The following is a 26605-nucleotide window of genomic DNA, read 5'->3' on the forward strand; positions in this document are numbered from 1 at the left end:
CGGCCCTCCAGAAGCCAGAAACGGACTCATTTGTAGAATTCCGGGAGGTTCCTTTCACTCTCCCAGAGCCTCTGCATGTGCCTTGCACTTACCTGGCATCCAAAACCAGCTGCGTGGAAACTCCTGGGAGGGGCGGTGTGGGCAGGGCCAGCCAGTCCTTGCAACAACCAGTTCAGCGAAACGGTGCAAATTAACATCCAGTTTGCTGTAACGGTGCAAACCCGGCTGAATCTCACTCCTTCGTTCACGCCTCCAGAGCATAGAGAGAAATCACCATCGACAAAACAAAGCCCCTTCCGCTAAGCCTTGAAAGAGAATGGCACTCAGAATTGTGGTTTTACTTCGTCTTTATTTACAACCTTCTCCAACACACACACAGACACACACACACACACACACACACACACGAGCACAAACAAGACTTTCGCTTCCTGACTGGAAGCATCTCTGTGTTAAAGACACTCAGCAAAGGTTGGCCATGTTAATCGGTGACTTCGTTTGCGAGCTGGTCGAGATGGCTCATCTCGCGCGGGCCCCTCTTCGGTAAAATCCGAAACTCAGCTGCCAGACCTTCACCGTCCCGCTGGCATCCCCGGCGGCAAGGACCTGAGTCTGCCGAGGGTTGAACTCCAAGCAGTAGACGGGGGCCTGGTCGGGCGTCTGCCTGATTGAGACGGAGGGCTTTTGGGAGCTCTTTGCAAAGTCAAAAAGCTGCACTTCCCCTGGAAAATAAGCCGAAAAGATTAAACAGCACAAATTAATTAGCTTTTTTTTTGCACCATAAGACGCACTCCTGTTTTCGGCTTTGTGTGCCCTGTTTTCAGCCTCCACAAGTCCCAGTTTCGGCTTCCGAGCATCCTGTTTCAAAAACGGGACGTGCGAAGGCCAAACTGGCTGAAGAGTGGGGGGCCGGTTGGGGGGGGGGGGGCTCGGCAATATTCGCTCCATAAGAGAGACACAATTTCCACCCACTTTTGAGAGACAAAGTGTGCGTCTTTTTTTGGAGCGAAAATACGGTAAATAGATTCACCGAAAGCATCTGAAAGTAAAAAAAATGGTGGGTGAAGTACCAAACTCACTACCCCCACCTGGATGAGGTGAGCCAACTGGCAGGCTCAAATAAAACCACGTCCAGACACCCCCCACCCCACATGACAAATCCCCCTGCCCACAGCTAGCCAAAGCAAACATACCTTCCCCAGAAGCAGCTGCAAAAACCAGGGGCCGGACCGGCGACCACCTGACGCTGAAAATATACTTCTTCGACAGCTGAAGGGACAGCAGTGGATGAGCCTGCAGCATTGAGTGTAAATGAACATGTCCATCCGTCCCTCCGCTCAAGAACAGATTCCTTGGGGACGGGAAACGGAAAAAAAACAGGTTTTATGTAAGCAAATCCTAGGGGAGAATGGCATTCAGAGCCAACGGCTTACACTCAATTGGAATTCCACAAGTGCCCATAATTCATAAGAGCCGAGGTGGCGCAGTGGTTAGAGTGCAGTGCTGCAGGCTACTTCAGCTGACTGCTAGCTGCAGTTCAAAACTCACCAGACTCAGGATTGATGGCCTTCTATCCTTCCAAGGTGGGTCAGATGAGGACCCAGATTGGGGGGCAACAGGCTGGCTCTGTAAACCACTTAGAGCTGTAAAAGCACTATGAAGCGGTATATAAATCATGCTATTGCTATCTAATCTCTTATCTACACATCTATCTATCTAATCTCTTATCTACACATCTATATCTAATCTCATCTACAAATCTAACCTCTAATCTACACATTATCTAATCTCTTATATACACATTATCTAATCTCATCTACACATCTAATCTCACCTACACATCTATCTAATCTCTTATCTACATACATCTCTCTCTCTCTCTCTCTCTCTCTCTCTCTCTTTATCTAATCTCTATCTACACATCTCTACAGACCTACCTATCGTCTTTCCCCAAAAATAAGACAGAGTCTTATTTTATTTTGACCCATGAAATAAGCGCTTGGCCTTATTCTCACTGGCTCAAGGTTGACTCAGCCTTCCTTCCTTCAGAGGTGGGTCAAATGAGGACCCAGGCTGTTGGGGGCAAGAGGCTGACTCAATAAACCGCTTAGAGGGGGCTGCAAAGCACTGTAAAGCTGTATATAGGTATTGCTATAAGGTGCCTCTAGTCACCATTGCACATTAAAAGAACTAAAATGAAACCAGCAGTTTTGATGGCCCAGAATCACAGCCCAAAAGATCTTGAATCAGGTGAAATCTTGTACTATGGTGATGTTTGAGGCCACAAGTTCAAATTCAGGTTTTGTTGTATTCTTAAACAAGATGTATCCTTCCCCTTCACTCTTGACACCCAAATGGGCAGGTTTAATTTTGCCCCTTCTGCTGGAAAGGGAGAACATAAACCCTAGGCCAGCCTTTCAACTACGTTTGCCTGGATTACTAGGTAAATATTCCCCTCACAACATACGTGCTACTCGTTCCCGACTCTACGGGGCGCTTCTCGTCTGTTTCAAAGCTGAAGAGCCAGGGCTGTCCGAAGACGTCTCCGTGGTCATGTGGCCGGCATGACTCAACACCGAAGGCTCACGGAATAATGTACCCTTCCTACCAAAGGTGGTTCCTATTTTTCTACTTGCATTTTTACCTGCTTTCGAACTTGCTATCGTGTTTTCCCCAAAAACAAGACAGGGTCTTATTTGTCCTTTGATCCCCGAAATAAGCGCCTGGCCTTATTTTTCGGGGAGGTTTTATTATTTTTCTGAGGTGCAGGAGGCAGCAAGCATGGTCACCTCATGGCTGCTGCTGTGTTGCATATTTTGGGGAGGGCTTATTTTAGTGCATGCGCTCAAAAAGCCCAAGTGTGCTTATTACCCGGGGAGGTCTTATTTTGGAGGAAGAGGGCAGGTTGGCAGAAGCTGAGACAAGTAACGGGGCTCACTCCATTACGCAGTGCTAGGGATTCGAACCGCCAACCTTCTGATCGACGAGCTCAGCATCTAGCCACTGAGTCCCGTGTCCCCCTGGATTACTAAGGTAAGGTTCCCCTTGCACATATGTGCTAGTCATTCCCAATTCTATTATGTACCTGGAATTCAACATGCTTAATTATAACCCCCCCGTTTATAAGCCGCCAACATTTGAGATCGCAGGCTCAAAAACGCATTCTGTTACGTTGGTTCGTGAAAATCTTTCCGCTGCTCCAGATGTTGTAGTAGCGGCAGTAGCCACCAGGCCTTACCTGTGGAAATGTGAGCAGTTGACACTGTAGATGGGACCTCCGTGGGAGGAAAAGCTGAACTGGGTGGGGGCCCGGAGGGGAATGGAGCTGCCCTTCTGCAGGAGGGCGGCCGTATCCACCGCGGTCGAGCACTTCATCAAGTAGCCACCTTCCGTGCCGCTGACGAAGACGCTGGGCTCGAAGTGGGAGAAGGAGAGGGAGGTCACGCCCACCACTGTGTCTCCTCGAGGAATGCTGGGAAGGGGGTCAGGGGAGGAGAGACAAAAAAAAGTCTATGCATCACTGCAGCAGAAACATACATTGAAAAAAGACATCAGGAAAATCAAGTGGGAATTTGGGGCCCTGCCCAGCCTGGCCAGAGACTCCCACCCTTCTCTCGGCTGCAATTGTACTGATGAGTCTCTGCAAAGATGAACAAACGGCCCTCTAAAAGTTTAATAAGAGATAACTGCCGTGTAATCGACAGAACTTTTTTTAGCATTTTTTTTACTACCTATTCCCCTGAAACAGAAGTAAAACGAATCTAACAAAAGTTTTTAAAAAGTTCCAATGTTCAGCTCCTGGGACAATCAGCTGTGCCTGCTGATTGCAGGAGTCATTTTGTGCGAAAGTCCAGCTGTTTTGGCATTGTGTGGAGTCAAGTTTTGGTAGCTTTTGTGTTGTTTTGTGTGTAAGTGTGATAGTTGGGTGTCAGGTTCACGAAAGATGCCCAAATTAATTCATGAGGCTCCAGCTAAGTTTCAAAAGAAATCAGTCATTTATTTGAGCTGGTTTTTTGAGCTCTTTTTGACACTGTGATGTTCCTGCTTGTTGCAGGGGACATTTTGTGTGAAAGTCCAGCTGTTTTTTTGCATGTGTGTGAGTCAGTTGTGTAGCTTTGTGTTGTTTTTGTGTGTAAAGTATGATAGTTGGTGTCAAGTTCCCAAAGATGCCCTAATTAATTCACAAGGCTCCAGCCAAGTTTCAAAAGAAATCCACTCATTTACTTGACGGTTGGTTTTTGAGTTTCTGTGAGATTCTGCTTGTTGCTTGTTGCAGAGGGCACTTTTGTGTGTGAAGTCCAGCTTGCTTTTGCATTGTGTGTGAGTCGTTGTGCGCCACACCCATCCGGTCAACATGACCACCGTGACCCAACAAAAGGGTGAACGTCAAACCGTGACCGGCTAAACCGCGTCGTAAAACCGTGACGTCATCAACGCAACGACAACAGCACGGAGACAGAAGGGCGCTTTACAACAGTGCGTCGACAGAAAGCCGATTTAACTTAAGGTAAGGGTTAGGTTTAGGGTTAGGTTTAGGTTTAGGGGTTAGTGTTTAGGTTACAGCGCGCTTTTGTCGCACTGCGCTGTTGGTGGTGCAATCAGTGCTCATTCGTCGGAGCGCTTGTAGAACACGCGGTTTTGTCACCACGGTTTAGTCGGGCACGGTTTTGTCGTTCGCCCTTTTGTCAGTGAACCCATGACCACCAGCCACACCCCACCAAGCCACGCCCACAGAGCCGGTAGGATAAATTTTTGAATTTCACCACTGCCAGCAGGCCTTGCCTAAGGTGTCCCGTGTCTCCAACTCTATAAAGTTTCTTTGCCAGATGGCCACCCACCCCTTTTTCAGGAGGAAGCGTAGACCTGCCACGGGCTGGGTGAGGTTCTTTCCCAACAGGATCCTTCCCACCACCTACCTTCTTGAGCTTTGTGCTGCGGGGAATTGCTGCTGGACAAAAGCGAAACCGCTGGCGGGGGGAGAAGCCCGTCCCTCTCTTCCTGCCACAATCAGGATCTTCCCGTACGTGGAGACGCTCAGGACGCGGAAGGCGCGCGGCGCCGGGGGTCTCGGTGCAGCTGACCTGAGGCCCAAAAGGAGCGATCAGAGAGCTCAGGAAGTCGCAAGGGAGCTTGACTCCCTCCCCGTCCCTACCGATACAACAGGGTCGGTGTGAGTATCGTCAGTCATGCTGTCCCTCACAACCAAGGGATCCCCTGCCTGCTGGTGTCCCAGATCAGGACCTCTCCACTGAACAGGCCTCCTGAGGAGAGAAAATGGAGAAGCTGCAAGAACGTTTTAGGAAATCAGTGGAGGATGTTCAACCCTGCCCCACTTCCTGTCTTGGCCCAAGGAGAGGGTCCAAGAAGCACTTGCCAGCGCTGAGCGAGGCTGCTGGGGGTGGAAAGCGAGACACATGATGGCACTGGGGATTCTCGACTACCAGATCTGGGCGGTGGGGATTCAGCGCTCGGCGGGTCCAGATTCCAGGTGCAGAGGAAGGATTTTTCAGAGCTCCAGTCTCCGTCATCCAGTCTGGAAGAAAGAAAGAGAAAGAGAGGAGAAAAAAGGAGGGAAGGAAAGGAGAGGGAGGGAGGAAAGAAAGGGGGAAGAGAGAGAAAGAAAGGGAAAAAAGGAAGGGAAGAATGGAAGATAGGAAGGAGGGAGGGACGGAAGGAAGAAAAGAAAGAGAAGGAGAGAAGAGAATGGAAGGTAGGAAGGAATGGTGGCAAGAAGGAAGGGGAAAGAAGGGGGAAAAGGAAGGAGAAAGAAAAAAGGAAAAAAAGAAGGAAGAATGGAAGGTAGGAAGGAAGGAAAGAGTGAGGGACGAATGAAAGGAAAGAGAAAGAGAAGAGAGGAAGAAAGGGGGAAAGGAAGGGGAAAAGGAGAGAAAGAAAAAAGGAAAGAAAGAAGGAAGGAAGAATGGAAGGTAAGACGGAGGGAGGGATGGAAAGAAAGGAGAAGGAGAGAAGAGGGATGGAGGAAGAAAGGGTAAGGAAGGGAAGGAGAGAGAAAGGAGAAAGGGAGGGAAGAATGGAAGGTAAAGAATGGTGGAAAGTAGAAAATAGGAGAGGAAGCAAGAAGGGGGGGAAGAAGGAAAGAAAAAAGGAAAGAAAATGGAAGGTAGGAAGGAATGGTGGGAGGAAAGAAGGGAGGAAAAGAGGAGGGAAGGAAGAAGGGAGGGAAGGAAGAAAAGAAAAAAGGCAGGAAGGAATGGTGGGAAGGAATGGGAGGTAGGGAAGGAAGGTAGGAAGGAAAGAAGGAGAAAAAGAAAGGAAGGGAGGAGGGCAGAGCCAATTAGAGAGACAACTGAAAGGGGGACAAACACCCTAAGAGTGAGGTGATGGCTGCCCATCTCTTTCAGCTCACCTGCCGTAGGAGCAGGCAAGTACGGCCCCCGTGGCGTTCCAGGAGACGCCAGTCACTTGCAGGTTGCGGTCCTGGGCTTCCCGGGTATGACAGGCTGTGCGTGCAGGACACCTGCAAGGAAGAAGAGGGGGGGGGGGAAGGTGAGCAGTGGGGGGGGCTGGCTGAGGAGAGCCCCTGCAGGCCAAGAGGACGGGGAAACCATTGGCCCAACATGGCTAGGCAGACCGAAGACTAGGAATCTCTCCCGCCGAAGGCCTGAGAGAGGCGGCAATAACCGCATCTTACGAGCCTGGTTTTGCGCCCCCCCCCCCCCCGGATGCTCAGACGAAGCGGAAGTGTCTGCTTGAGCCACTTCTGGAGATTACAGGTAGTCCTCAACTCCGACCACAATTAGACCCCAAATTACATCGCTACGTGACTTTTTTTTGCCCTGTTTCACGACTGTCCCTGCCAATATTTCTTAAGCAAACCGCTGCAGTTGTTAAATTAGGAACACGGGTTGTTAAGTGAACTCGGCTTCCCGGTTGATGTTGCTGGTCAGAAAAGGGGATCATGTGACCACCCCCTCCCCAGGACACTGCAACCATCATCAAAGCGAATCAGTGAAGCATCTCCATGCAAGTCACCTAACCGTGGGGATATTGCAACAGTCGGAAGAGTGAAAATTGGTCCCTTTTTTCCACATACCGTTCGACTGGACACTAAGTGAATGTCTTTAAGCCGAGGACAACCTGTCTCTCGTTGGTCAGGGCTGGACAACCTTCTGCCCCTCGGCTTGGGCCGTGGATCCTGCCTGAATCCCTTCCGCAGAAGGTGAGGGGCACCCTTGGAGGGGAGATTCCCTAAACCCCCGCCCACCCGACGGTTCTCCGCCGCAGAAGAGTCCGTCAGTGTTGGAGGCGCCGTTACCGTTTCAGTGGGATCCGCCCAGTTGACCTCAAAGCCGTCGAAGGCATGGCTCTTCCAGTTCTTGTCCAGCTCGCGGATGACTGGCTCCTCCACCCGCTGCAGGAAGGCCCTCAGGCCGGCGTAGTCCACCAACGGGGGTGGCGGGAGGGGCAGGGCCTGGGCCGGGCTGGCTTCGGGGTCCGCCTGGACGCCCACCTCATGGCTGTGGTGGGTCTGGGCCACCTTTTCGGCTGTGGGGACGGCAATGGTCTGGGTGGTCTTCTGCGGGAAGGAAGGATCTTCTGACTACAAGGCCTATCATGCACAGCCTCCTATGAGGTTGGCCCTGCCAAATAAAAAGCCCCATCATCCACAGCCCCCAATGAGGTTGGCCCTTCCAAATGAAAGCCCCATCATCCACAGCCCCCCAATGAGATTAGCCGTTTTTAAATAGGTCCATTATCCACTGCCCTCCAATGAAATTAAACCATTTTAAATAGAAGATCCATCATCCACTGCCCTCCAATGAGGTTGGCCCTTTCAAATGAAAGCCCCATCATCCACAGCCCCCAATGAGATTAGCCATTTTAAATAGATCCATCATCCACTGCCCTCCATGAGATCTGCCGTTTAAATAGGTCCATCATCCACAGCCCCCAATGAGGTTGGCCCTTCCAAATAAAAGCCCCATCATCCACAGCCCCCAATGAGATTAGCAGTTTTAAATAGGTCCATTATCCACTGCCCTCCAATGAGATTAGCCGTTTTAAATAGAAGGTCCATCATCCATAGCCCCGAACTGAAGATCGCCAGTATCCTCAATATCAGACACACAACTCCCATCCTTTCCCTGTGCTGGCATGGCACCATAGCCCATCATCCACAACCAAGGCGAGGGCGACGGGAAGGGTCGCCTCTTGAAATGCAAAACGGAGGTCACCACCCACCCACCCTGCGCCGCTGTGCAGTATGCGATTTGAATGCCAACGGGTCGCGGCTGGGGAGGATGGGACCTGTAGTCCCACGCCCCGCAGGGCAGAGCGGCCCCCACCTCCTCGCATCGGGTCCCCTGGTCCCTCCTCCACACCGACTCCACGTCCAGGGCGCCGGTCGACGCGTCCCCGAACATCCCGGCGGGGTTTAAATGGGGGTCGGCCAGGCCCAGCGCGACCCTTCCCGGCTTTGCAGGCTGCCCTGCGGCGGTTGCCGTGGCAACAGGCTGGTCCCCCGCGCTGAGGCGCTGACCGATGTCGTCATCCCGAGCGCGCGGTGAGCGCGGACTCAGCAGCGTCCTCTGGCGACACAGCAACTCGCTGCAGAACCTAACAGACCTGAGTTTAAGGGCTGCTTACAAACCAGGATTAATTTTGCAAAGCCGTGGTTTGTCAAATCCCCCCCACGGCAATGCGCTGAGGGGACGAGTAGAGCAAGGTGGGCCACAGCGTGTCCTAAAAATAGAATAGGATATGGAATAGAGTAGAATAGAATAGAATAGAATAGAATTCAATTCTTTATTGGCCAAGTGTGATTGGACACCCAAGGAATTTGTCTTTGATGCAAATGCTCCCAGGGTACATAAAGAAAATAAAATAGAACACATTCATCAAGAATCATAAGATACGATACTTAGTGATGCTCATAGGTTACTAATAAGCAATCAATTCATACTAGGAAACAAATAGAACAATATTAATTGTAAAGATACAAGCACATGCTTAGTCATAAGCAGGAGAGATAGGTACTAGGAAGGAAGAGAAGAATATAGTAATACTGTCTTGGTAGATAATTTGGCAGTCTTGTGGGATTGTTTAGCAATTAGTTGTGTTGATGTTTAGCAGATTAATGGCGAAAGCCAAGGGGTTGTGCACAAACCCAGATACAAACCCCAAATATCAAAAACACTATAAAGGTATATTGTGATTAAACAGACAATCAAGAATGTAAAGGAATTGGGTTTATTGAAAAGAAAGAAATATTAATCGTAATTGAATATATGTTGTGCAATGAAAGTGAGGTATCTAATTACATTAGATGAAAATCTGTGATTGTATATGTAATTGAGAATATGAATGCAAAACGACATGGATGAGAATTTTTTAAATGTTGTTTTTTTATGTTTAAAAATAAAAAAAAATTGCAGAAACAAAACACCCTAAACCTGTTTTGATGTTTAGGTAAGCAATGCATGAAAGAAGTTGGGTTTTAAAGAAAAAAATCCTAGAAATAGACGGGTGGAAAAAACCCAGATTTGGATTGAAAAACACAACAATGTGCTTGCAAACCTTCCCCCACCCTATCCCTCCTTCCCTCTCTTCTTCCCTGTGGAGGTTTACATTGGTTTTTTTTAGGCTCCTCTTCTTGGTTCCCGCCTGCTTTTCCACCCTGAGTTGCCTCCCCTTCGTGATCTCTAATCTAATCACGGTTTCATGCTGGTTAGGAGTCGTGGATATCAATTATTGCTTTCTGGGCTGCGGAGCTCCCGGCCGTCACTAGATGGCAGTCAAGCCACGTCTTTCAGGCATCTGTTGGCTGCTAAAAGCGCTTTGCAAAGCCTTTTGCAAATTCTCAGGACCCGCAGCTATTCCTGCGGTTGCAGCTGTTCAGACGACGCTCTTAAACCAGGTCAGATCCCGAATTTAGCATGCAGCCTGCAAAACCCGGCTAATGCAAACCGGTGGTTTCCGTTGCTGGCTGTGCAATGGGTTTGTGCAAGCGCAACGATCATGATTTGATTAGTTCACAGTGAATAATGTAGAATAGAATAGAATTCTTTATTGGCCAAGTGTGATTATTGGACACCCAAGAAATTTATCTTTGGTGCATATTCTCTATGCATATTTTGCATAACATGCATTACAATATTTTATTCATTAAACATGAAACTCAGCCAACAACATTCAAAATTGCATCACAAATACCATTGACTGGTGCTAATGGTTGATATGGGTTTCTGCCAATGTCCTAGGTATCAAACCAAGTACCTTCTTAAGATGTATGATCTTCTTCTCATCCTCCTCCTCCTCTTCTCCTTCTCCTTCTCCTCTCCCTCCTCCTCTTCTTCTCCTCCTCCACCTCTTCCTCCCCCTATTATTATCATTTCTTTTATTCATTAAACATGAAACCCAGTCAACTGAACATTTAAAGATGGGTCACAAATACCATTGACTGGTGCTGATACAGGTTGCTACCAGCGTCCTAGGCATCAGCCGAGTACCTTCTTAAGATGTATGATCATCATCTTCTCCTCTTCCTCCTCCTCCTCCTCCCCTTCCTCTTCTCCTTCTCAACCTCCACCTCCTCCACCACCTCCTCCTCTTATTATTATTTCTTTTATTCATTAAACATGAAATTCAGTTAACGGAACATTTAAAGATGTGTCACAAATACCAGTGACTGGTGCTGATCGTTGATACGGGTTGCTGCCAGCGTCCTAGGTATCAATTAAGGACCTTCTTAAAATATAAGATGTTCTGAGTAGCACCGTTTTCTTGCAGTTCCGCTGGGGTTATTGCAGGAAACTGCAATTTATGGATGTATATTATAAAATTCTTGGACATGGTGCCAAATGCCTCAATGACATTGAGTATCCCTGTTACAGTTTCATCCATAGCTGTGTAGTTCGATGGCCAGGTTGCGATATTTCGTGATTTTTTCTAGTTCTTTTTCTTCGACTCTGGCATCTCCTGGTACCGCGATGTCAATAAATTGTATGTTTCAGCCTTCTACAACTGTGATAATCTGGCGTGTTGTACTCCAAAGGACAATCCTTCTGTATCGAAAGTCCCACAAGATCTTCACCCTCTCATTTTCGGTAACTTTTCCACTTTATGTTCCCATGACTTTCTGGATACAGGTAAATTGTATTTTTTTACATAACGACCAGTGGATTAATTTAGCAACTCGGTCATGTCTAGCTTTGTAATCTGTTTGTGCAATTTGGTTATAACAACAACAACAACCATAATACAACAACAACAACCATAATAATAATAACAATAACAACATATTTATTATTATATTTATTATTTTAGAATAATATATATATATATAATAATATTTTGCATGATATGCATATTCAAAGTTTGCATATGCATGTTATGTACTAGGCAAACTTTGGAAAGCAGTCATTTTTATCCTGGTTTGTCCGGGGTTACTTTGGCAGAAAGTTCCACACCACACACCCAGGCTCCCTCTGGGGTGGGCAGCCTTACAACTGCGATTAAGTCCATAAGTAAATTATTGGGGATGCTCTTGCCTTTTGGGTGCAGAATCAGCCTCCTGATTCCAACCACCCCATTTCTCCCCCCACCAGGCACAAGCAGGATGGCTAATTTTCCACCCATCCCTTGAAAACGTTGGGAAAATGGAAGTGTGCAGAAGATGGTTGAGCCGAATGGACGCCTGCAGTTGATCGAAGTCACCGAGAGCTGGTCGAGGAAGAAGAAAACTGAGGCCACAGTGATTTGGGCAAGTGTCCAAGACCAAAAAGGCCACCTCGATCTCCTAAAGTTGGAGGAGGCCATGAAGGAAGTCCACGAGGACTTCAAGACATTGAGGTCCTACAAGCAGGAAGGTCTAACAGGAGAAAAACGCTGCCTCCATTTGAATCGGTTTCATTATTACCCCGATGAAGACATCCTACAGCTCACCCTCGAAAATGTTATGGGTACAGCGCAAAGAGTTGGTCCTCAGAAGTTCTCAAGATGTTTGCTCCTCCAGAAGATCCGCTTGCCATGCCCAACACATCTCTCCTCAGGACCAGAAGAGGATTGGAGTCACCAACTGGAGACCATCCAAAGCAGCCCTGATGCTACATTCCTCAATTTATCCCTGGAGAGGCCGAAAAAAACCCAAGTCACTTTCTGGAAGTAAAAGATACACGAGGGGCCTCTTTTGTTTATGTGGGAAAAAGAAGGAAAAATAAGGAAGTTTGTTTACCAGAAAGCTACGAGTCAGCTGTTCCACGTAACATTGATTGAGAGTTCTACTTTCTTAGTAAATGGAGTGTTGTTTTTTTAGTGTTCGGGGGAAAAACATTCTTCTACCGTTGTTGGTAGTACGATTAAACAGTCCTCCTCGTGGGCCAACGTTACATCTGTGGAGATTTCTGGTTTTCATTTATTTTTGTTTGTTTTGTCAAACATGTACAAGATAACAAGTATGCATAAACGTGAACATAGGAAGTAAATACAGATAAATGGGGACAGTAGGACAGGGACGGTAGGCACGCTGGTGGGCTTACGGACCTTTTAGGAATGGGGTGAGGTCCACGGGAGACAGTTTAAGATTAAAGTTATGGAGGTTTGAGTATGTAACAAAGGAGCTGGGTAGATCGTGCCAGGCATTGATCACTCTGTTGCTGAAGCGTATTTTCTGCAATCGAGTTTGGAGTAATTACCATGAGTTTGTATCTATTGTTGCCCGTGTATTATTCCGGATGAAGCTGACGTAGTCGTAACAGGTAGGATGTTGTAGCAGACAATTTTGTATACTATGCTTAGATCGTACCACAGGTGGCGTAGTTCTAGGTTGTCCAAGCCCAAAGTTTCGAGCCTGGCGGCGTAAGGATTCCATTGTGAGCAGAGGAGGGGAGGACTCTTCTCTCCTTAAATACCTCTGGAGCCGCTCAATCCTATTATGTCCATGTACAGTGCTGGGTTCCAGTACGGACGAGATGTATTCGAGGATTGGTCCTGGCAAAGGTTTTGTATGCCCTAGTGAGCAATACGAGTTACCGGAGAAGAAGCGCTGCAAAACGTTTTTGTGAAATACCACATGTGAATGGAGCTGCCGGATGTTAAAACCAAGAGAGGTTGATAACATGGATGGGGGTGAATGGTGACTGAAGCAGCCACGCTTGAAGAAAGTTTGCAATCTGAACAAGGTTGGCAAGAAAATTCTCTTGCATTCTGGACAATAGGATAGGATAGGATATGATAGGATAGGATAGATAGGATAGATAGGATAGGAATAGGATAGGATAAAGAGTTGGAAGGGACCTGGAGGTCTTCTAGTCCAACCCCCCGGCTTAGGCAGAAACCCCCTACACCACTTCAGACAATGGTTATCCAACATCTTCTAAAGACTCCAGTGTTGAGCATTCACAACATCTGGAAGCAAGTTGTTCCACTGGTTAATTGTTCTAACTGTCAGGAAATTTCTCCTCATTTCTAAGTTGCTTCTCTCCTTAATTAGTTTCCACCCATTACTTCTTGTTCTAACCCTCAGGTGCCTTGGAGAATAGTTTGACTCCCTCTTCTTTGGGGCAACCCCTGAGACTATTAGAACATTGCTATCATGTCTCAACTAGTCCTTCTTTTCATTCAACTAGACATACCCAGTTCCTGCAACCGTTTCTTCATATGTTTTAGCCTCCAGTCCCCTAATAGCAGTAGACTTATATACCGCTTCATAGGGCTTTCAGCCCTCTCTAAGCGGTTTACAGAGAGTCCAGCATATTGCCCCCAACAATCTGGGTCCTCATTTTACCCACCTCGGAAGGATGGAAGGCTGAGTCAACCCTGAGCCGGTGAGATTTGAACCGCTGAACTGCTGATCTAGCAGTAGCCTGCAGTGCTGCATTTAACCACTGCGCCACCTCGGCTCTTGGCAATCTAATCATCTTTGTTGCTCTTCTCAAAGATGATTAGGGGACTGGAGACTAAAGAGCCATCGGGTTTTATTTGGGGAGCTCCAGCAAAGGAAGAGTTGACCCATTTGTCTGAAATGGTACCCTGTTTCCCTAAAAATAAGACCTCCCTGGATAATAATCCCAAGCGGGCTTTTGAGGGCATGCGCTAAAATAAGCCCTCCCCGAAAATATTGCAACACAGCAGCAGCCGTGAGGTAACCACACTCACCGCCTCCTGTGCCTCAAAAATAATGAGACATCTGCGAAAATAAGGCCAAGCGTTTATTTCGGGGGTCAAAAGAAAATAAGACCCTGACTTATTTTTCGGAAAACACGGTATATAGAGGTTTTCTGTCTGAGCAGGGGGTTGGACTAGAAGATCTTCAAGATCCCTTCCACCTCAGGTGGATTGGATTTAAATCAAGTCAATTTAAATCATGATTTAAATCACTAGTAAAATGGTTTGATGCAATTCAACTTGATTGAAATCATCATTTTAAAAAAATCCCAATATTGCAGAATCCACATGCTACGTAAGTAAGCTCCATTTCACGTGGACTAAACTAAATAGTTAATGTATCTTAAATAAAACTATCTTCAGATACAATTTTTTTTACTCCAAAAGCATTTTAATAAAATAAATTTGAGAAAAAGATAAAAAATCAATTGAAATAAAATGTCATTTAAAATTTAAAAATTCAATTTTTGGGGGGATGAAAAGAAAAAATCATCTATTTTTATTCACCCTGCTTCCAACTCAGTTATTCTAATTCTAATTTGGTTGGCCTGTAATTCCATCTTTGGAAATTTTCGGAAACCGAAAGTGGGACACCCCGATTTTCTCTCTGCTGCGTAATTTGGAGAAAAAGGGGCAAAGGGATTGGGGTTTGCTTGGCCCCTGGAGTTGATGCATCTTAACCGGGGGCCCAACCTAAATGGCAAGTGAGGGAATTCGCACTTGGGCCCAGGTGACAGAGCCCGATGGCCTTAGCAACTGAGAACAAAAGCAAATTGGGAGTGGGGGTTGCCTTGCCAAATGGCCAGAAATCCCTTTTGTAGCTCTGCCTCAAGAGAGTTACTTTGAACTTCCCAACAAATTGGTGCGATTATGCTGCAGAAGGTATGTTTCAAACTTTTTTTTAAAGAATAAAAACATCCTTTTCAGTGTCTTTTTCTCCCCCCCCTCCCCCCACGTTTTCTGGGTTGAGAATACCCGAAATATCCTAAATTGTTGCAATCAGGGTGGATAAAATCTATGATTTTTTTATTTTTTTTAAGGATTTTTTAAAAAATTTAAATAGGATTTTCGGGATTTTTATCCAATTCATTTTAATGAAATGCTTTTTGAGTAAAATAAAAATCTATCTAAAGATGGCTTTCTATTGAAGATCCATTGATAATTGAATTTATTCAGCATGAAATGGAGCTTAGTTATGTAGCATATGAGGCTGTAGATTCTGCAATATTGGGACTCTCGGTGAGTCAACAGCAGATCAGAGAAGGATCACGGGAAGGGTCGAAACCACTTTATAAGGCCTTGGTAAGGCCACCCTTGGAATACGGCATCCAGTTTTGGTTGCCACAATGTAAAGATGTTGAGACTCTAGAAAGAGGGCAGAGAAGAGCAACAAAGAGGATGAGAGGATTGGACATATGAAGAACGGTTGCAGGAACTGGATATGTTCAGTTTAATCAGAAGGACCAGGGGAGATATGATAGCAGTCTTCCAATATCTCAGGGGTTGCCACAAAGAAGAGGGAGTCAAGCTATTCTCCAAAGCACCTGAGGGCAGGACAAGAAGCAATGGGTGGAAACTAATCAAGGAGAGAAGCAACTTGGAACTAAGGAGAAATTTCCTAACAGTTAAAACAATTAACCAGTGGAACAACTTGCCTCCAGAAGTTGTGAATGCCCCAACACTAGAAGGTTTTTAAGAAGATGTTGGATAACCATTTGTCTGAAGTGCTGTAGGGTTTTCTACCTAAGCAAGTGGTTGGACTAGAAGTCTATTCTATTCTATTCTATTCTATTCTATTCTATTCTATTAGAGGCTAAAACATATAAAGAACAGTTGCAGGAACTGGGTATGTCTAGTGTAATGGAAAGAATGACTATGGGAGACATGATAGCAGCCTTCCAATATCTCAGGGGCTGCCCCAAAGAAGAGGGAGTCAAGCTATTCTCCAAAGCACCTGAGGGCAGGACAAGAAGCAATGGGTGGAAACCAATCAAGGGGAGAAGCAACTTGGAATTAAGCAGAAATTTCCTGGCAGTTAGAACAATTAACCAGGGGGTGCTGGTTGACAAGTAACCAATGAGGATGTGCTGCTTGCCAGGTAACCCCTCTTTTCGGGGCACGAAGGAGACACCTTTCAAAGCTTCTGTCAGGGCTTCTTCGGTGCCGGGAAGTGATATCTCGCTAATGGGGTCTATGACAGTTCACTGTGGCCAACTCGCCATGGCCAACTCATCAGCTAGTCCAGAATGCGGCCGCGCGAGCGATTGTGGGTGCACCTCGGTTCACCCACATAACACCTATCCTCCACGAGCTGCGCTGGCTACCTGTCAATCTCCGGGTGCGCTTCAAGGTGCTACTTGCCACCCATAAAGCCCTTCATGGTAGTGGATCTGGATACTTGAGAGACTGCCTCCTGCCAATTACCTCCTCGCGACCAATTAGATCACATAGATTAGGCCTCCTCCGAATTCCATCTGCCAGTCAGTGTCGACTGGCAACCACGCGGAGGAGAGCCTTCTCGGTAGTAGCTCCGACCCTTTGGAACGATCTCCCCATGGAGATTCGTACCCTCACCACCCTCCAGACCTTCCGCGCAGCCCTTAAAATCTGGCTATCCCGTCAGGCCTGGGGATAAAGATTTAACCCACCCCCACCCGAATGGTATGATTGTTGTGTTCTTTTTAATTATGTATTGTGCCTATGTGACATTGTATCCCCTTTCCCTATGAGTTGTAAGCCGCCCTGAGTCCCCCCAGGGAAAAGGGCGGCCTATAAATAAACTTTTCCAATTTCCAATTCCAATTCCAATCATGGCCAACTCATCACCACAGCCAATTCGCCATGGACAACTGCTGCGGGACAAAAGTTAACACTAACAGAATCAGTAAAGAAAGGATGCCAAAGGAGGGACAGAACAAAAAGCGAATGACAAAAATTTGAATAGTTTTTTTTCTTTCAAGTCATTAAATAGAATTGTTAAACTGTCCATCGGTAAGTGGGCCATGGTGAATTGGCCAATGGTGTGTTGACCAAGAGAACGACTTGCCTCCAGAAGTTGCCTCTCTGCGCCCTGCTCGGAATCGGAACCCTGTCCAGGGTCCTCCACATCCTCCAGAGCCGACTCATAGGGCCCCTCACTGTTGAAGTCTGGTGGCAGCTCCAACGGCTCCTGTTGGACCACAACAGATACCCAGGGATTGCATGCTGCGTAGTTTTCTGCCAGAGAAATTGAGGCACGTGTGCCACTCTTTGGGATGAGCTCCACACCACACCACCGAAGCAGAGAGCACCCACCGTTAACATGTATGTAACATGCAGCCCCATGGGATGGTCTCCCCCCTCCCCCCGCCCAACATCTCCACAATTTTGTTGCATTGCAGAAAACAACAGCACACACATACATCCCCGTGGAAAATAAGCTTTGTGTCTTCTGCAACCGGAATCAGCTTGGAAAACGAAGAACAAAAGTTGCGTGTTGATTTCTCAGTTCGGGGGGGGGGGGGACCTGATGTGTTTGGAGGTTGCTCAGTGGCTAAGACACTGAACCTGTCATCAGAAAGGGGGAACCTGAAGTGTTTGGAGGTGGCTCAGTGGCTAAGACACCGAACTTGTCGATCAGAACGGTAGGCAATTCGGCGGTTCGAATCCCCAGTATTGGTCTCCTGCGTGAGCAGGGGGTTGGACTAGATGACCTCCAAGGTACCTTCTAACTCTGTTACTGTTACTTACTTCATTCTGGTCTGAACTCCATGGAGAGAAGTTTGATTTTTTTTTCAGACCATGGGGGAAAACCTCTGGTAAAATACATCCCAAATCATATAATATTCCGTTTGCTCTTTCTCCTTAATTGCTAATGTTAGTCTGTTCATTTCTGCACATTCTAATATTTTCCTTCTCACCTTCTCACCAATAGGGATCTCTACACTTTTCCAATGTTGTACAAATACAATTCTAGCTGCAGTTAATACATGAATGATTAAATATACATTCTCTGTATTATAAATTTCAGGTAAAATTCCTAACAAAAAATGTTTCTGGCTTCAGCTCAATACGTCGACGTATCATCTTCTTCCAACCCTGTCTTAATTTTTGTCCAATACTTCTTTGCCTCTCCACATGTCCACCACGTATGGTAATAATAAAATTGTCTTTTGAGTTTCCAACAGAGGTTGGAAAGATGGAGACTGGGGAAATCTATCACAAACTAAATCAACTAAATGGCAAACTAAATAAAATAAATGAAAATACAATAGATCTTTTTTTTCCCCTCCTGGGAAAATCGGGGGGTTTCTCCAGAACTGAAAAATAATTCTCGGTTTTTTCCCAGACTGGCTTGCCCTGAAAGTCTCCTCCTCTCCCCAGGGCCTTGTCCATCGGCCCCTATTGGGGTGGGATTTGGGTGCTCCCTGTCCAATGCAGATGTTTGTCTTCCTCCCGTTTCCCTCTCGTCTTTCTTGGCCTTTTGTGGCTCCGGGGTCGGAAATTGCAGCTTGTCAACATTGCGGTTGGGAAAAAACAAACACACACACAAAAAGAGGGACAGACTTGTGTCAACATTAATCCAGAGGTTTGCTGGGAGAAAGGAGCACTCAGCGTACACAGGGCACAGCTACAATAAACAACAGCACAAAATTAGATCGCGGGGTGGATTCCGAAGATTCGGTTGGCTTGAGCAAAAGAGCAGAAACATTCTCTTAAAAGGTTTTATCTCTGAGCTGGTTTTATTTTTCCCTTGGCCGTTTCCTCTTTGTTCTGACCGAGGCTTCCCAAGAGCCTGAAGCAAACTCCTGGTCCCAACAAAAAAAAACCTTTTATTAATTTGCTGTGAATTCTGCTCCTTCACATCCAGCGAAGTCTCTCCAGGGAGGATTTATAATCACAGACCTTATCTGGCTTGGAAAGCTGCCAGGCTGATATCTGCAGAACTTGGCAAGGAGTCTCGGAGAGTCACGAACCAATGAAGCGAAGTAATTGTCTCCTGCAAACTCCATTCCCCTGTCGCTCCTCTTTTATTTCCTCCAGGAGGGGCCATTCACCATCCATTTGTAGCCTTGCTCCCAAATCGACCCCTGTTCTTTAGCTGTTCCCTTTGTCTGGCAACTCTGCGCATGCGCGCACTGGGAACAGGCTCCAGCTGTTCTTCTGCCTCACTGATGTCTGACTCTGAAAGCAGCTGATAACTGGCATACGGCCCTGGCCCCTCTCTGCCTCCGACACAGAGCCCTCCTCAGAGCCTTTCCCAGACTCCAGGACTGGCCCATCTTCCTCCCCAACCTCCTCATTGTCTGACTCTCCTGCCAACTCCGCTGGCCACTGGCTGGCCACAACATACTTGTGACGTGCCACTCTGGGCTGCGGTAATCTCTAAATTTCCAAAGATTTGGATTTGGATTTTATTCAATTTGTAGGCCGCCCTATTCCCTGAAGGGACTCAGGGCGGCTGAACAAAGCCAAGAGAGGGGAAATTACAAAAAGTAAGACAAAGACAATCAGACAATACAAACAGTTTAAAAGCACAACAGACACAGCAAATTCGAGTAGTGGGGGTGGGAACTCAACCCCAGGCTTGCTGGGACAGCCAGGTCTTCACGGCTGTCTGGAAGGCCTGAAGGGTGGAGAGGGTCCGAATCTCCACAGGGAGCTCGTTCCAAAGGGCCGGGGCAGCCACAGAGAAGGCCCTCCTCCAAGTAGTCGCCAGCCGACATTGGCTGGCAGATGGAATACGGAGGCCTAATCTGTGGGATCAAATGGGTCTATGGGAGGTAATCGGCAGAAGGCGGTCTCTCAAGTACCCAGGTCCAATACCATGTAGGACTTTGTAAGTAATAACTAGCACCCTGAAGCGTATCCGGAGACCAATAGGTAGCCAGTGCAGCTCGCGGAGGATAGGTGTAACGTGGGTGTATTGGGGTGCACCCACAATCGTTCGCGCGGCTGCATTCTGCACCAGCTGGAGTCTCCGAACACTCTTCAAGGGCTGCCCCATGTAGAGCGCATTGCAGTAGCCTTTTGTTGAGCAGATCCCCTGATGATAGAAGGAGAAACCTCAATTTAACGTCTGCTTTGCCCTACTGGCTGCGGAAATGCAAGTCCCAAGTTGGAGGTGGCCCGTCTCAGCCGAGATGTAAATAGTGAGAGAGGTTTTCCAAGGCAATTTTAGAAATTTGTAGGATAGTCGTTTCTTGCCTGGCAGCTGACTTTCAATTTATTCTCCTCAACTTTTGACCAGCATTGAAGCCAAAATTTTGGTTGCTAAATGAGACATTTGTTAAGTGAATTCTGCCCCAATTTAGGAGCTTTCTTGCCACCGTTGTTAAGTGAATCGCTGCAGTTTTTAAATTAGTAGCATGGTTGTTAAGTGAATCACCAGTTTTTAAATTAGTAACATGGTTGTTAAGTGGATCACTAGTTTTTTAATTAGTAACACAGGTTAAGTGAATCATTGCAGTTTTTAAATCAGCAATGTGATTGTTAAGTGAATCACTACAGTTTTTAAATTAGTAACATTGTTAAGTGAATCAATGAAGTTTTTAAATTAGTAACACGGTTGTTAAGTGGATCACTGCAGTTTTTAAATTAGTGACCTGGTTGTTAAGTGAATCACCAGTTAAATTAGTAACATGGTTGTTAAGTGAATCACTACAGTTTTTAAATTATTAACGTGGTTGTTAAGTGAATTATTGCAATTTTTAAATTAGTAATACGGTTGTTAAGTGAATCACTGCAGTTTTTAAATTAGTACCATGATTAAGTGAATTACTGCAGCTTTAAATTAGCAATGTGGTGGTTAAGTGAATTACTGCAATTTTTAAATTAGTAACACGGTTGTTAAGTGAATCACTACAGTTTTTAAATTAGCAATGTTGTTAAGTGAATCACTACAGTTTTTAAATTAGTAGCACGGTTGTTAAGTGAATCTGTCTTCCCTGTGAACTTTGCTTGTCCAAGCATGAGCCTGGGACACCGTGACTGTCAATAATATGAGTCACTTCCCAAGGGTTTGAATTTTGATCACATGATCATGGGGTGGCTGCCACAGTCGTGTGTGGTCCTAACTCCGAACAGTCACTAAGTGAACTGTCGTAAGTCCAGGTCATCCCATGGTTTATGGCCACATCACCCTGGATTCTCTTGGCTTAAATTTTTTGCGAATCCAATGGTGGGAGTGTTGGCTAAACCGTGATTCGGGGAGAGGGGTGTTGTGCTAACGCACGGCTGAGAACTCGTCTGGAATAATAGATTAGCAGAGTTGGAAGGGATCCTGTAGGTTATCTAGTCCAACCCCTCACCCAAGTAGGACACCCTACACCAATGCTGACCGATGGCAGTCCAGTCTCTTCTTGAAAGCCTCCAGGGATGAAGCTCCCCCAAATTCCTCCTTGTTTCCAGGTTGAATCTCTCCTTCGTTAGTTTCCATCCATTATTAGGATAGGGCTTAAGGTCTGTCTCCTGCCAGGCTTAGGGTCATGTTGGGGGAAACTCAACCTATTCATGATTTTAGAGGACGGAATATCAGCGTTCCAAATATCCAAAATTAAATCAAAGTCCAAGGCAACATATTGTTCTAAGTTCCAATTTATTAAGAGAGACACAACTTCCTGGGGTTCCACCCAGTTGAAAGTTCATGATCTTTCCCCCACACCCACAAGTCCACCCCATGGTCCAATCTTCCATTGCCACGCTGGCATCTCCACCCATCCACTTCCGGTCAGGTGCAGAGGTGCAAAGACAAAGGATGACCTTGGCTTTCTAGAGAGAATATTGTTATGGCTACATAGTGTCTAACTCCGTACAATCCCCACTCCCATTTTCCCACCATAGAAAAGGCATAGTAGAATAATAGAAAGTGTGGGAGGCCAAAGTTGCTCTCAAGGGTGGGTTTCAGGATGAGTCACTTGGCCCAGGGGGAGGACGATGATGATGGAGACATTCGGAGGAATGCATCCCATTTCTCTTCTGGGTGATGTTTGAGAAGCAGCAACGAAGACGTTGCTCCCGCAAAGGCTCAGGTAGATGTCTTTCAAAGGCCATCATGAGGATTAACAGATTAACAGAGTTGGAAGGGACCTTGTAGGTCATCTAGTCCAAACCCCCGCCCAAGCAGGAGGCCCTATACTATTTCTGACAGATGTCAGTCCAGTCTCTTCTTGAAAGCTTCCAGGGATGAAGCTCCCACAACTTCCGAAGGCAACTTCTGTTCTATAGGTTGATTGTTCTCCCTGTCAGAAAATTCCTCCTTATTTCCAGGTTGAATCTCTCCTTGGTCAGTTTCCATCCATTATTCCTTGTTTGGCCTTCAGGGGCTTTTGAGAATAGCTTGACCCCCCTCCTCTCTGGGGCAGCCCCTCAAATATTGGAAGATGCTCTCCTGTCTCCCCTGGTCCTTCTCTTAACTAGACTAGCCAGGCCCAGTTCCTGCAACTGTTGTTTTACCCTCTTTTAGCCACATTTTTAGAATTGGGTTGGAGTATTTGTCCCTCTCTTAGCTTCTACTCTCTGTTCAGTTGGGAAGCCAAGCGAATGCAGACGCAAAATCAGCCATACGGGGTTTGTGTGTGTTTCAAATGTTTGTTTGTTGGCCAAAGGGCTTCCTCTCCCTTCCCACGTGGGCTTGAAGGGCAAGCAAGCCAGCATCCAGGGCAGGGACAGAAAGCTCAGGGTGACTTGGGGTGACCCATCCACAGCGGGTGGTGGTGGGAAGGCTGGCACGACGCCATAGGAAAATCTGAGCGGTGGATCTGCTGAGCAAGTTGGTTTCTTCCCCTGGCTCAGCGTGGCTAGGAGAACAAAGATGTTGATTGAAGGACCTTCGGCCCCCATCCCACATCTTGGCTGGGAAGCCCTGGAGGGCTGACTTCGCTGCTCCCAGGGGCCTCGCCTTGTCTTCTCCATGGCCTCCCCAACATTGGCAGGATGCCACCTCCCAGCCTCAACAGAAGCTTTGAAAGCTACGTACGGGAGATGCCTCAGGCTGGGCCTGGCGAGCCCTAAGGCTGCCCCACCCAATGGAGTGAATGGCTAGAGAAAGGGACAAACACTGGAGCCCTCGTGCCAATGAGGGGCTGTTGCTTGCCAGGTCACCCTTCTGAGCAGGAAGGAGACACCTTTCAAAGCTTCTGTCAGGGCTTCTTCGGGGCCAGGAGATGGCATCTCACCAACAGGGTCTATGACAGTTCACCATGGGCAACTCATCATATCCAACTCGCTATGACCAACTCACCATGGCCAACTTGCCATGGCAAACTCATGGTTAACTCGCCATGGCCAACTTATCATGGCCAATTCGCCATGGCCAATTCATCCCAGCCAACTCATCATTGCCAACTTGCCATGGCCAAGTCATCATGGCCAATTCACCGTGGCCAACTCACCATGGCCAACTTGCTATGGCCAACTCAACATGGTCAACTCAACATGGCCAACTCAACATGGCCAACTCAACATAGCCAACTCAACATGGCCAACTTGCCACAGCAAATTCATGGTTAACTTGCCATGGCCAACTCGCCATGGCCAACTCACCATGGCCAACTGGCTGCGGGACAAGAGTTACACTAGTATGAGCGAAATGGCACAACAGAATCAGCAAAGAAAGGATGCCAAAGGAGGGAGAGAATGAAAAGTGAATGACCAAAATTCAAATAATTTTTATTTCTTTCAAGTCATTAAATAGAATTGTTAAATGGTCTGGCAGTAAGGGGGAGGGGCCGTGGGGAGTTGGCTGCAGCGGGTTGTCCCATTCCCCTTGGGCCGGGGTGTGTGAGTGAGTTTGTGTGAGTGAGTGTGTCCTCCGAAAGGACAGTTGTGCCTCGCTGGACGGCACTTCTTCCAGGGCCCATGTCCCACTCCTGGCTGGCACCATCTGGGCCGGGGAGAACAAAGGGCCGCTGTGAGAAGTGGGGGCCGTCAGGCCAAAGGTTGCCTGCTTCTGGGGGGAGGTGCCCCCCCTCATGGGCGATGGCAAGGGTCAAAAGCGAGTTTGTCTCTGCGGAAGGAATGACCTCATCTCCAGACACTTGGGCTCTGTCTTCCGCCGTGCTTGGTGTTTGGCAGAGGCATTGCCTTTGCAAGACTGCGGGGGGGGGGGCACAGAATTTGCCCCCCCTAACAGGAAACAGAGATAGAGGCAGACCCCGTGGGAAAGAGGCAGACCCCGTGGGAGGAAAAGGAACAACTGTGCCACTTAAAGCTGGCATAGAAATTTGCTGTGAGTGTTTTCTAAGTTTCTAGTCCTTATGAACAGAGGCTATGTCGTGGGTCGGGAGCAAGGCACGTTTAAAATAATCTTTTATCTATTCTAAACAAAACGAAATAGAACTGTTCAATTAAAGCCAGCATAGAAATTTACTGTGGGCGTTTTCTGAGTTTCTAGTCCTCATGAGGAGCAGAGGCTGTAGGCCAAGGCGCGTTAAAATTAACGTGCTCCTTCTTGGCCTCTCCAAAATAGCTTTTCCCCAGTTTTGTCTCCCTCCCTCCCCTCGAATCTGCATGGTGGAACTTCAGGCCCCATCATCCTCAGAGGGCGCTGGCTGAGCCTCACGGGACTGGCCGTGGGCAAAGGGAATGCAAAGTGTGTCATTTTGCACTAGGCCATAGAAGGCAGGATATTTTATATATATATATGTGTGTGTGTGTGTGTGTATGCATGCGTATGTGTATGTATGTGTGTGTGTGTATATATGTGTGTGTGTTTGTGCGTGTATCATCTCTCTCTCTCTCTCTCTCTCTCTCTCTCTCTATATCTACATATATCTATCTATCTATATCTATATCTATCTATATCTATCTATCTATCATCTATCTATCTATCTATCTATCATCTATCTATCTATCTATCTATCTATCTATCATCTATCTATCTATCTATCTATCTATCTATCTATCTATCTATCTATCTATCTATCATCTATCTATCTATCTATCTATATTCCAACTTTCTTCTTTCCCCCTTCCTATTGCCAAAATCTCCTTTACCCACATTTTCCGAGGGGAAAAATGTCACTTCCTCATTTTGAGAAAAAGAAAGAAAGATAAAACAGACGAAACAAAATATTCCTGGGTTGAACCTACAACATAAAAATCCATACCAGGCTCTGCTGCGTGTTTTATTATTTATTCTTTTCAATTGAACGAAATTCTTTCTGGAAAAAAAATAACCCACAGAATCCCACCAATTAGAGCCGTTTTGCCAGAGCTGACTGCCCCCCCCCCTTTTCTAGCTCCAACTCCTCCTGGCCTTCCCAAGAGGGTGGGGGGCGAGGGGGAGCAAATCGAAGAGAGGAGGACCTAAAAACGAAATATTTGGGTCCCACGTTTCTAGTCCTCATGGGCCAAGGCGGGGAAGTCAAAAGGTAGCCAAAGAGGAGGAAGAGAGGGAGAGAATTAAAACGCAGCAATCTCTTTTTCCCCCCAGCTTCCAGCTGGCCATTTGGGGTGATATCCTCCCCGCCCGCAGCATTTTGATGGAGCCCCTCCCCCTAAGGCTGGGATCTGGTACCCAAAAAGCATTAAAGGGGGGGGGGGATCCATAAAAATCTCAATCAAACCAGCTTCTAGCCAGGATCTGCCCGCCTTTCTATCTAGCTCAGTGTTTCTCAACCTTGGCAACTTGAAGATGTCCGGACTTCAACTCCCAGCAAATGCTGGCTGGGGAATTCTGGGAGTTGAAGTCCAGACATCTTCAAGTTGCCAAGGTTGAGAAACACTGAGCTAGCTGGTTAAAATGGCCAGTCAATGGTTTCCTTGTTCCTCGTCCATTTTTCTGGAGGGGTCGGGCACCGTCTCCCTGCCAGCAGGCAGCTTTTTTCTTTCGCCCTGGGAGGGAACAAGCTGGCAACTTTCTTCCAAGCGAAGCGACAACAACAAAAGGTTGTGTAGGTTGTGGGCAAAAGCAATCGACTTTCAGTACGTGTGTGAACTCTCCGAGTTGGCTCTGCAAAACGGGCAACTTGGGGACTACAAATCCCAGAATTCCCCAGCCGGCTAGGAGTTGGAAGTCCATGAGTCTTAAAGTAGCCCAAGCTTGCAGACCCCTCACTCGAAGGGACTAGGAGGGAGTCCTTGACCTACGACCCCAAGTGAGCCCCAAATTTCTGTTGTCAAGTGAGACGTTACTTAAGTGAGTTTTGTCTTTCTTCCAATGGCTGTTAAGTGAATTGCTGCAGTTGGTAGGTTAGTTGTTCAGTGAATCTGGCTTCCCCTGGTGAGTCGTTAAGTGAATCACTTTCTTGCCACGGTTGTTAAGTGAATAACTTCCTTGCCAGGGTTATTAAGTGAATTTGGCTTCTCCTGGCCACAGTTGTTAAGTGAATCTCTGTAGTTGAAAAGCTAATACCCATTTGTTAAATGAATCTGGCTTCCCAGGCCACAGTCGTTAAGTGAATCGCTTCCTTGCCTCGGTTGTTAAGTGAATCACTGCAGTTGAGAAGCTAATCACCCAGTTGTTAAATGAATCTGGCTTCCCAGGCCACAGTCGTTAAGT

At 46.9% G+C, this 26605-nt stretch overlaps 1 protein-coding gene across 1 annotated transcript; it reads right to left on the reverse strand.

Moving 5' to 3' along the window:
- Window positions 1–193: 193 nt before the first annotated feature.
- Window positions 194–8498, reverse strand: WDR34 (WD repeat domain 34). The gene is given in 16 exon segments (XM_032232388.1): window positions 194–544; window positions 547–722; window positions 1194–1351; window positions 3239–3472; window positions 4917–4977; window positions 4980–5007; window positions 5009–5066; window positions 5136–5217; window positions 5220–5261; window positions 5371–5428; window positions 5430–5474; window positions 5476–5533; window positions 6368–6447; window positions 6449–6478; window positions 7277–7537; window positions 8307–8498. Coding segments are annotated over 16 exon segments (1512 nt in total). The 5' UTR covers window positions 8385–8498; the 3' UTR covers window positions 194–481.
- Window positions 8499–26605: the final 18107 nt, after the last annotated feature.

Source organism: Thamnophis elegans, chromosome 16, assembly GCF_009769535.1.
Source record: "Thamnophis elegans isolate rThaEle1 chromosome 16, rThaEle1.pri, whole genome shotgun sequence".
In the NCBI taxonomy this organism is placed as follows: domain Eukaryota; kingdom Metazoa; phylum Chordata; class Lepidosauria; order Squamata; family Colubridae; genus Thamnophis; species Thamnophis elegans.